General features: G+C 41.1%; 1 protein-coding gene across 4 annotated transcripts in view; it reads left to right on the top strand.

Annotated features, from left to right (window-relative positions):
- The window catches only part of LOC111861504 (flavin-containing monooxygenase FMO GS-OX-like 4), a 100,564-nt gene that overhangs the window by 75,107 nt on the left and 13,340 nt on the right, over positions 1-12,117 (top strand). For 2 of the 4 annotated variants that reach the window (XM_023846148.2, XM_023846147.2), the window contains one exon: positions 11,722-11,944. In XM_023846148.2, coding sequence (XP_023701916.1) covers positions 11,742-11,944 — 203 coding nt within the window. In that variant the 5' untranslated portion in view covers positions 11,722-11,741. Of the gene's footprint in view, positions 1-5,441; positions 5,730-11,721; positions 11,945-12,117 lie in introns of those variants that run through there. The other 2 variants (XM_023846144.2, XM_023846146.2) reach the window with 2 other exon arrangements.

Genomic DNA, 12,117 nt, shown 5'->3' with positions numbered 1-12,117 from the left:
AATAATTTGCAACCTAATCTCTTGTACTCCAGAGCTGCAGAGGCTCTTATTCCGTTGCTATTTTTTTTTTTTTGGAAAAGATTGGGGACTAAGTTTAATAGCACTTCACTCAAATCCAACCCAAAGGATATGGGTGAAGTGATATTGAATTTACTTATGGAACTGAGCTCTTCTTGAGAACTCGCCAATTGTGCAGCCACTCAAGAACTTCCCAGCCTTTTATGGAACCCGAAGGTTCATTACTGTGTTCACAAGAGCCCTATCCTGAGCCAGATCAATCCAATCCATACCATACCAAACTATCTCTCTAGGATACATTTTAATACTGTCTACCCACCCAGTAATCTCTTGCCTTCTGGCTTTCCCACCAATATCCTACATGCATTCTTCGCCACCCCCATTCGTGCCAACCTTATCCTCCTTGACTAGTGATATTGAACACAGTTCAAGAATAGAAATAGGTTTGGGGGGAGGACCTCTGCAGTACAAGAGATGTGGTTGTAAAAGTATTTATTGCATTGGGGGGAGCACTCAAATAGTTGCTGTGTTAGCATAGCTTCTTACCGTTTGTGCTCTCGGCCCTGTCGGCCATTTTAAATTTAGTTATTGTAGGATGAGTAGCATTGCACTGTGGTGTCATGGCGGCCATGTTGCCCACCAGTAATATGGGAGTTTCACGGGACTGGTCCAGTGATTGAGACTAGCTCTTTCTAACGGGCCCAACTGAGTAGGTTTATCCTGCCGTACCCACCTGAGGACGGAGACATATCCAGTCTCCGAAACGTTGTGGTCTTTTGTCTTTTACATACCAGACGATGGATGAAGTCCAAAACAAGCCAAGGAAGTACAGTATACACCATCGTCAGAATCCTTTCAAGTCTACACAAGTATGATGTTTTTGGACATTATCCACCATCCTGTTTTTTAAAAAATAAACAGGGCGGTTTTTTAGAAAATAGACAAGACAATGGATAATGTCCAAAAATATAACACTTGTAGCAATGTACCATCGTCACGAACTTTTAGACCTTATGGCCACTGAACCACCGGTTTTGAACTCGTGGTTCTTCGCAACGAAGCAGACCTTCTAGCAACTTGAATTGACACTCTCTTTGAATTCTTCCAGTAACACATTTAAAAATTCCATAACAAATGCTTTATCTTCCTTTACTTATTGTGCAGTGTATATCTTGCTTGAACTAGTGAAGCTGGTTATTAGAACTGACGTCTTGTCACGCCAGCTGTTTGTTGCATTAATTCACGGCCTCACGACTTACGAGTGGCCTCTCAATATGACATCAAGCTGTAGATTAGATACTGCTTCACAATGTCGGCTGGAATTGGCCAGTGGTTTTACGTAATTAGTTACCAGATAAGTAGAAGAATATAAAATGTAAAAAAATGTAAAGCTATCCCTGTAACAGGCCGTGAAGGCCCATAGGGCTGTGAGACGTTGAGGGTCCCACATTATCTAGACAATCGGCTCAAAGATGGCGGTAAGTTTGTCAGCCCTACGCGTCGGCCGCGCTTTACTCCCCAGGAAAATTATTAAATTAATTCCTGGTACTCATTTATGTTAGAGGCTGAGTAAACCCCAGGGCCTAGTGCGGCCGGAAGGATTAGGTAAATTGAAAAAAAAATATCCAATGACCTCATCGGGACTTGAACCCGCTACCTTCCGGCTTGTAGCATAGCCCCTCAAAGAATATGTATTTTTTTATTTGATGCTCTAAAATGGCGTACAAACGCACTCATGTCCGTGCACAATGAAATGTGTTAAGATTGTAATGGGCAGTGTGAGGACACTTCTCAGAAATTACAGACGCGATGCCCGGTTGTTCATAAGTAATTACTAACCTCACCTTTCTATTTACTGTACTAAAATTCATATTTGAAATTGTTACAGAAGTTTCAAAGTAAATGAATAAAAAATATCAGCGTGGTCAGAGTTTCTGGCTACAGATCCAGGAGTCCTGGTTTATATTCCCGGTGCCACCAGATTTTTTGAGAAGTAGTGGATCTGGAACGGGGTCCACTCAGCCTTGTGAGGTTAATTGAGGAGCTATTTAAAGGAAATCGCTGCTCCGGTCTAGAAAACCGAGATTAACGGCCGTGGGGATCCGTTGCGCTGACCACGTGACACCCTTTTTCCGCAAAATTGGCACTAATTTCGCCGATAAGCGGCGGTCGCTCGGTCGGTATACTTCGCTTGCGGACTACATGCCACGGAGTTTGTTTTTGTTTTTGTATAGCTAAAGTTTACTTAGGATGGAGGCCAGTAACGTGCTTTTGAGAGCAATGTAATTAACCTTCTCATAAAGGGGAGTGAATGAGTAGTTGAGCAACTATTAGATTTTAAGAATGATTACACTTCGTGGGGTTAACCAGATAGATAATGGTTCACTGGTTGTGAAGCTTCAGTGAACTATATTAATTTTTGTGCGGTGAATTATCTTTGTTGTTAAAGCATCCATAGCGAGGACAAGCGATCTGTTCAAATGACACGTGACAACGCTTGACGAATGAGGAAGCGTAGTTTAAGAGCTGCGTTGTTGTTTCTTCCTTCGTCCGCTCCGCTCATGTGACTGCATGTCCCACGTGCCATCGCCGCTCCCTTCGTGAGGGCAGTAGATCGGCTGATGTAACTGTTATGTAACCCATTCGGGAGGTCGCCCGAAATTTGGTCAAGCACTGGAGCGGGTTGCGTTTCTTTCGCGCGACGGACAAGACTGAGTCGTGCCACGTACAAACGGAGCTACATTGTCAGCACTGTCCATCCACGGCATGTAAACAGTTACCGGTAGTTTACCTGTTAGGAATCACAGAGAGTGCTGATCACAATAGCCGCGCGTTCGAAGGTATGAACTGTCTTCGTTCGCCAGAATGTTGGGATCGTGGGTTCGAATCCCACTCAAGCCATGGATGTCTGTGTGCGTGTTGTCCTGTGTGTAGGCAGCGGCCTTGCTATGGGCTGATCACCCGCCCAAGGAGTCCTACCGTCTTTGTAGAAAAGATTGCGAAACTGAAAAAGAGGTCAGGGCCCCAACAAAGGGTTGTAGAGCCATTGATGAATGAATGAATCACAGAAAATATTTTGCTTTGAACAAATGGAAGCTAAGTAGTGACTCTTGTATGCCTAAGCAAAAAATGTACTCTACCAAGAGACAGAAATGTTTTGCGCGCGAGCAGATTCATTCTAATATCCAACAGAAAAACATCGACCAACTCTCAGTTCTCTGTTGGTTTTGTAGGGACAGAAGCAGATGTTTTTGGGACCGCACTTAACCGCACTTGTGGGCTTAAAGGTGAAGCGAACTCTATGTTCGGACATAATACAATGTGCGTTTAAGTGGGAGTCGGTTTCTCGCATCTGTGATTCTCCTATTTTGTCATACAAGTCTTCATATATAACATTTTATGAATATTTAGATAACGTTCTTTAAAACTGTACACTACATAGGTGGCTGCCATCATAACAAGTCCTGGAAAGTATTATAGCGAAATCTACAGGGGGCAACAGAAACGTCAGCGCCATATATACAGGGTGACCCAGGACCAGAAATCAGTATTCTGGCAGGTCATAATATCGGTATCGTAGTAACTTAGGCACGTTGCCCCCCCCCCCCTTTACGTAATTATGCACAATTCGTTTGCACCTCATAGGCTCCTCATGGGCGTCTATACATGAATATGAATTTAAAGGTATCCTGCAGATGTAACTTACAGATCGCTATCTTTCTGTGTTTCTTTTTCCACTGACTCTACAGCCCCTTGGGCTCTGACCTCTGATTTTTTCAGTTTTATAATCATTTTACAGATGTTAGGACTCCTTGGACGAGTGATCAGCTCGTCACGAGGCCTCTATGTAAACACAGGACAACACAAACACAAAATAAACTCATACACATACCAAATATCCATGCCTTGTGTGGCATTCGGAACCACGATCCCGGCTTCCAAGCGACCGAAGACAGTACACGGCTCGGCTGCCGTGACCGGCCTTTCTATGATATGCCCCCGTGTATTTTGGTACAGATGACCGCCGTGGGAAGATCGGGTATGATACAATTTTAACGAATTGTTCACGCAAGCTGGAGCCACTAAAGGAACCATGCTGTGATATTGATCATGACAGCTTAAGCTCTGAACTAGCAGGTTTCTGTTTCAACTGAGTAAATTGCAGATTTTTAATAACGTAATTATTGTCATTTATACTGCGTGACATATGTCCTTTTTAATTTGAGTAAGATAGCGTTGAGTGCCTGTAAGTTCTTTTTCAGGATTACATGATAATATCCCTAAAACCTATATCCCTAATAATAATAATTCAATTCTTTATTATTTACGTGCCGAGTCAACAGCCGCAAGGCCAATTACAGGCAGAGCACAGGGTAGATACAAGTAATTACATTATGGACAATCACAACATAAAGTCAAAGACAGATTACAGGCAAGCACTGGAGGAAAACACATTAATGCAGACAAGTAAACAAATAATAATAATAATAATTTCATTAACATAAATCTAAGTGTTACTGAGAACTGAGAAATGAAATGTATAAATATTTAATTGAGAAATTAAAAGTATAGATTTTCAGAGAGGATAATAGTAATAATAATTCAGTTTAATTGTTGTTTATTGTACACGAAAATAATAATACTAACAATTATACTATATTTAAAAATCGTTTGGGGAGAACTTTCCTCACTCCGAATACGTCAACATCCCTGCAAACAACATCAGCAACTGCTGCACATCTAGCAGAGTGACAATAATTCAATTAAATTCGTATTTATTTACGTACAAATTTAACAGCACAGAGGCCAATTACACAGTTAGCACGAGTACATAGAAATACACAAAATAACTAAAAAACAAAATAAGACAGTCTACATAATGACAATAAATTAATAATAATTCCATGAAAAAACTAAAGTTGGCTTTAACAGGTGAGAAAAATAAAATAAGTACATTTCGAATGGTTATTCCATGATGTGGCGAGATACATACACATAGAATTTAATAATAATAACAATAGCCCAATAATAATAATAATAAAATACCTATCTTGTTCCTCGTCGCGTTGTGATTGGAGAAGGCCCCCTGATGTAAAGAGCAGCTGTAAATATATTGAAAACAGTCACGAACAGTCAACAAGGAGTGTTACTGCAGCTTGTGATGATTTGGGCGTGGGGCTAAGTTCCCATCATAAAAGTCAGGCATGTTACGAAATGTTACAAGGAGCAGTGAACCTTCAAATTCTATAAAGAGTTGGGAATTTATTTATTACCTCACTGACTATTATCTTCTCAAGAAGAACTCTTATCCATGGAGTTAGTTAAAATATAGTAGAGTGGAAATAAATTTCTATAAAGTTCCAATTATTGCGCAAGATATATTATTTCATAACAAGCTTAAACCATACAATGAAAAATGGCCACCTACTCCTGTCGCAATGGTTCACTTCGTTATCTGTCCTTTATTTTCCCCTCCTGTTGGTCCCCTCCTCCTGTCGCAGCATCTCCACAGTCTATATAAAGAGGGGAAGTGCACGCGGAACAGAAAACACTTGAGTTTGAGCACGAGCGTTACCAACTTCTGTGCAGGTATTTATTTTATACAGAAAGGAACTTCTCTATTGAATAGAAGTGAATAAAGAAGCTGGAAAAGACGTTTCAAGCTTCCAAGAAAGATTTACGGAGTAATCCCGAGCAAGTATTCACAACTGGTGAGTGTTTCTTTGTTCACTTCTAGAGTTTAGAGGTAATCCGACTTCATTGTGAGAGAGAACTTCATTTTTAAACATTCCTATATAGTGCGATATTTAATTCGGGGAGGGTATCTCATTGTACTGAAAGTCTTACTGTAAAATGCGTACGCTCAAATGTTTTAATGGAAGTTATGGAAAATAACCAGTATCGCTTCAAAGACGATAAGTGTATGAAAATATGAGGATATGAGACATACTGTAAACAATATTTTTACTATGGAAACAAAAAGTTGTTTTCTATAACCATCTAAGTGTCGGGCAAAGGTGAAACGTCTAAAGACAATACCGAGTGTGATAGTGCACTTCATTCTCAGGGCTATTGCACAGCGCAGGCGCGGGAACGGCTATTAGCGGACGAAAACGCAGTCAGCTCATATAATGACCTTCTTCACTGCTACTGTCCACAGAAATTCCGGGTTGAACCCTTGTCCCTGAGGTGTGATGTACGCTTCTAACTACCTGAGGTGCGACAGTGCCTGTCTTTTCAATATCTAAGTTGCCAATTCAGAAGAAAGCATCAACATATTCGTTAATAATCACGTGACTATTAATGTTTCATAGAAAGTTTCCACTTCTTATAACACAACCCAAATTTCCGCCATTGAGCACATGCGATTTGAAGGTTTCACGAAAGTAAATTTTTATTTTGTGACCTTTGAGATTATGACGCGTTCTGGTCTTCTAAAGGATTTCCAACGTTCCCGAGGTATCTGTAGAAATCCCAGTAATGCTGGAGTCATATTAATCCGAAAGGTTGGTAACTACGTACCAAACTGTACGGTCTCATTAACCAGAATACCACAATATAAAGCAAACCGTCTTTCTCAGTGCAGCTGTTTCAGACCCACAGCACTGTCTGTGTCCTTCTGCCCTCCGAGAAGTATGACTTCAGAAGGGAATGCTGACAATTGGGTGAAGTTTTCCTCATATTTTCAACGGTTTGCGTTTTGACTGACAGAAATTAATAAGCGACATGGAATGCAAATTTAAGTGATTCATCTTTTTCAGTAAATATCTGCAACTATTTGAAAGTCTATTTTATTTTCTAGTGTATTACAATGTCAAGTACAATTACAATAATCAAGTCAAGGAAGGTGAGGTGGGCAGGGAATGTAGCACGAATGGGGGAGAAGAGGAATGCATATAGGATATTGATGAGAAAGCCAGAAGGAAAGAGACTACTGGGAAGACCAAGTTCGCGTAGGTGGGTGAACAATATTAAAATGGAGCTTAGAGAGATAGAATGGGGTGGTATGGATTGGATTGATCTGGCTCAGGATATGGACCAGTGGAGGGCTCTTGTGAACACGGTAATGAACCTTCGGGTTCCATAAAATGCTGGGAAATTCTTGAGTAGCTGCAGAATTTGCTTCTCCTCAAGAAGGGCTCAGCTCCGTGAGTGATTGCATATAAGGGTTAGAATTGCATCCAGATGTTCTTCCGTAATTCCATACATCGCTCTAGCAGCCGTGGCAACCGAATTTATTGCAAAGTGGTCTTTGTAGTAAATTCGGATATTCTGTATTAGGTCCTAGATGGGAAATAGGTAAGACAACAAACAGAAACCTTAGGCTTGCACTTTAATATAGACCTGTATTAGAATTTCCGCCTTGAAGTTACATTCCAGGACTTCCAGAATTGACACCAGGTGCAGCACCAGTATGTTCATGCTATATACATCACATAGAGAAATTCACTTCAAGTTGAAATACTCCCACGACTTTATAGCTTAAGTTGGCTCCATGTTTTAATTGCTATGAATTAATGCGGTCAATTAATTATGTCGCTATCTTCTGAGTGCGTGACGAACCACTCCAGTATTTTTCTTCGCCTCTTCCAACCAACTCCCATAGACACTGTCAGTCAATTGTAGGATACGCCGTGTTAGCTATAATTTATTCTTAAAAACTCATCTACCAAACGTCGAGACACTCATTTACCATGACATGACTTCTCTGTGCAGAGCATCGGAACATTCATCAGCTTAACTCACTGCGTGCAGCATATGATGGCCAAATAAATGAATTCGGAAACTAGTTATCTTCTCGCTTAATGTTAAGCGACACCGCATCTGGGGTCTAGTGGTCAGATGGCTACAGATCCAGTGGTCCCGGGTTCGATTCCCGGCGGTACCAGATTTTCTGAGAAGCAGTAGGTCTGGAACGGGGTCCACTCAGCCTCATGAGGATAATTGAGGAGCTATTTCAAGGAAATATCGGCTCCGGTCTAGAAAACCGAGATTAACATCCGTGGGGATTCGTTGCGCTGACCACGCGACACCCTCTACCCGCTAAAGTTGGAAAATTTGGCTGCAGATTTGGCTTGTCCTCAAGAAGGGCTCAGGTCCATAAGTAAGTACCGCCAATATTACATCAAATGCAAACAGGACACATACACAGAAATGTAAACTTTATTCAGTAATGCTTTGTGTAGCGCTTGTCATGCAGAGCAGTAGCTGGGGTTGTGTTCAGCAGGTAGCTTGCAGCTTCCTCCACTTCTGCACTAATAACAAAAACAAAAACAAACTCCGTGGTTTTAGTCCGCAAGCGAACTATACCGACCGAGCCACCGCCGCGTGTCGGCTAAGTTAGTGCCAACTTTAGTGGATAGGGGGTGTCGCGTGGTCAGCGCAACGAATCCCCACGGCCGTTAATTTCGCTTTTCTAGACCAGAGCCGCTATTTCCTTGAAATAGCTCCTCAATTATCATCACTAGACTGTGTGGAACCCGTTCCAGACCCACTACTTCTCAGAAAATCTGGTAGTACCGGAAATCGAACCCAGACCTCTGGATCTGTAGCCAGGAACTCTGACCACTAGACCACAGAGGAGGTCCTGCACTAATAACACCTCATATTTTCTTGACCTCGGCACTAGCTGGAGGTGAGTGGTCAGCTTCACGACCCGGCCACCTTACCCCCGGGGAAAGAGCCCCCAGTAGCAATTGGACCCCAGAGCCGGTCTGAACAATTTGGAGAAGAAAAAATTCTTGATACTACCGGGACTCGAACTCCGACCCCTCAGTCAGCCAGCCAGTAGCCAGTCGCTATACTGACTGAGCTATCCCGGCTCCCTACAGAAAATAAACAGACAGTATCGTGTCAGCATCTGCTTTATTTTGCTGTGATATCTTCACTACATGTTTCGACATTTACCTGGGTCATCTTCAGGTGTACATGAATACTTTGTGTCAGATTTCTGAAGGTAAGGGTCGACACGTGTAGCGAAGATATCAGCAGCAAAATAAAACAGATGTTGACACAATAATGTCTATCTTGTTTATTTTCTGAACATACTATTGTGTAGACTGCCTCAAATCATATTCTTTTAGTGAATTATACACAAGAGGATCCATACCATAAAGATTCATGTACTATTAGGTTTAAAATTGTATTTTGTGGGAATGTTAGTGTATGAGGAGGGTACTTGTAGTTAGAATTCTGTGCACGCTCTTCGCTGTTGTCATTTCACGGTTACAGGTTCACTGTTTAGCTTGGTAATATTCTAACACGCGTCCACAGGAAACCACAACTGAGGTAGGGTTAAAATTATAATTAATACAATGAAATCAGGCTCTTTTATTGGAAAAGTGGTTTCAGTTTTCTGTTGTTTTAACAGAGCCAGAGAGAAACGGGTTGGTCCACCAGTGCTGTAATCAAAATGTTGTTTCTCGCTTCTACCACAGAATGTAAATATGCTACGCGTCTGCTTCTCCTATTCAAATACACTTTCATATATATATATTCTGTTGGCAGGTAAAACGAAATGGCAGGATACATAGGTTCTGAAAATGAAATCTCCACACTTTTACTTGTAATAAATTCTCATGAATTCATTTCCGACAAAGTTTAGGTAAATGCTGTAGCTAAAACAGGGAATTATACAGCACCTAAAAATGTTTTTCCTTGTGTGCTTTGTTAACTATTCATTACTACATGATACACACAGATATTGAACTCAATGACGTTCTATATTTAATTTTAATTTAAGAAGATATGCCTATATTAAGAAGTTACGAGTGTATCAATAGTATAATTATGTTAAATTCACTCCCGTTTGCTTAATTATATAAAAAAATTGCAAGACANTGCAGATTTCTTATACTTTTTCTTCTACCCTGAAGATGGAGGCGATACGTTCCTCCGAAACGTCGGTTAACACCACATATACACGGTGCCAAATCCCAGAAGACTGCTTTCTTCATTCGTTACGTTGACCCATTTTGACCTAAACTTGAATGGACGGACAAATTGTATTATAACTCCCTGAACCGGTTGGGGGTTTCCCGGGATGCTACATTCTAATGTTCCGATAGGCCGACAGAGCGAAGCTAATGGACGCAAGTTTGCAACTTCTCGTTTAGAATGCATCTCAAAACAGAAGCAGTGAAATGTATGTTCACTTACTCAACAGCCACTTTATCCTAATGTGCACAATTTCCTTAGTTCGCTGTAGCTCAGTTAGTGAAGTGACTGGCTGCTTTGTCGGTGTCTAGGACTCTATTCTCAAAGAAAGAATTCAGCTCTTCAACGCTTCGCCATTGAGCAATTTAGCTCGATTTGTCTGCTTAAAATTCCGAAATAATATCATTAAAATTTCTTAAAATAAATGCCATATAATTTATCACTCCTATTGTCACCTGTCACAGTGACTAAGATGCGGGGTTTGTAGTTGGATTTACTTGATACTTACAGGAAGTAATTACACATAATTATAACACTCTTGCTGATTTACACAATTTCCCATCACTCCACAATATTCTCTTCAGTCTATCTGCATTAGTCCTCACTAACCTTTTCCTGGAAACGGATTTATAACACAGGAGCTATAAAAGTCTCACATAAAGACTTCAAATCACACGTTAAATCTTCACAGGCTGACTTCTTGTACTCTTCTTCAACTACGAACTTCCCGTGGCTATCTCCTACCGAGAACTGACTCGTCTCTGAACTGAACGAATTCTGTCACTTATATAGCCGAGGAACGGTCACGCATCACAGGAGCACATGTCACGTGATCACCACACGCCGCTGCGTGACGTCACCGCGGACACGAGAAAAACAGCCTCCTCTATTTTTGCGTGTTGGACCGTGTTTACAGAGGTGTTGCCTGGCAACGCGTTCATCAAATCCGTAACAGTACTGTACTCTCTTCGAAATATCTGCGAACGGCCGGCATGCGAACAAATCGTTGGCGAAAGACGATAGCGTGTTCTCTCCTTTCTGGCTTATAGCGGGGAAATTACTCTTCGCTCGGTACACACGGTGCCGCTTTTCATACAGCAGTGGTACATACCGCGAGAATAACCATTTTTACGGAAAATATTTCCTGTCGTAACTTGTGCTTTAACTCATATTACTAATTCATGTTCCTTTACTTAATATGACATGTAGACCCACTGCTAGGCAACGACTCAGTAAACACATTTCCAATCGGATGACTTCCGTTTCTATGCAACGGCGCTGTAAATACAACAATATAGGAAACGGTGATTTCTATGGATCTTATATATATATAAGTAGTACAGAACAGAATCGATTCAGAAGGAGAATGGAGCGAGTCCTCGGCAGTCCAGGAAGAAGGCTTCGGCTGAAATTGTGAGTTCTTATAATTGAGCGTGCTTCCGAGTGAAGATTCTAATAAATCCAATCATCCAATCCAAAACCCATTATTATTATTCACGGAGGCACGTGACAATATATATACGAAATCCACAGGTATTCCTAGTGGAGCATATTAAGCAGCACCTTTTCTTAATGAAGGAGATATATTTCGAAGTGAATCGGGCAACGTTTAAATATCAAAATGTACGACATCCTTGAAACCTACAAACGCCTTTCAGCCGTCAAAGATTGTCTGTCGGACAAACAGTGAAAGTTTTATACCAATACAATTTGTGCTCTAAATATGTCGCTGACACATTTCTTAAATGTCACTTTTTCTTTTCTCAGTTTTAAACTGGAACATCAACATGTCTCGCATACGTGTCGCTGTGATTGGCGCTGGCCCTGCAGGTCTCTGCGCAGCTCGCCATCTTGTTGATGACAGCCACCATTTTGAATTCAAAGTTTTCGAACAGTGGGGAGAAGTTGGTGGAACATGGTGCTACACTGACTTAACGGACATCGATGAATATGGAGTTCCCATACATTCCAGCATGTACAAAAGTTTAAAGTGAGTACCGCGTTCTTATTGAAAGTGTAGAGATTCTTCTTAATCCATTAGCACACCATTTTGTTTTGTCTGCTCAAAATATCTGTACAAATAATTCTACAGTTAGTTTCCCAATAGGTGAATTGTTCCAGATTACATATGAATAAAACACCTACCTTCGCCGGAATTGAAAG

This window comes from Cryptotermes secundus, unplaced genomic scaffold, assembly GCF_002891405.2.
Source record: "Cryptotermes secundus unplaced genomic scaffold, Csec_1.0 scaffold909, whole genome shotgun sequence".
Classification (NCBI taxonomy): domain Eukaryota; kingdom Metazoa; phylum Arthropoda; class Insecta; order Blattodea; family Kalotermitidae; genus Cryptotermes; species Cryptotermes secundus.
This window is presented reverse-complemented; position numbering and strand designations above follow the sequence as displayed.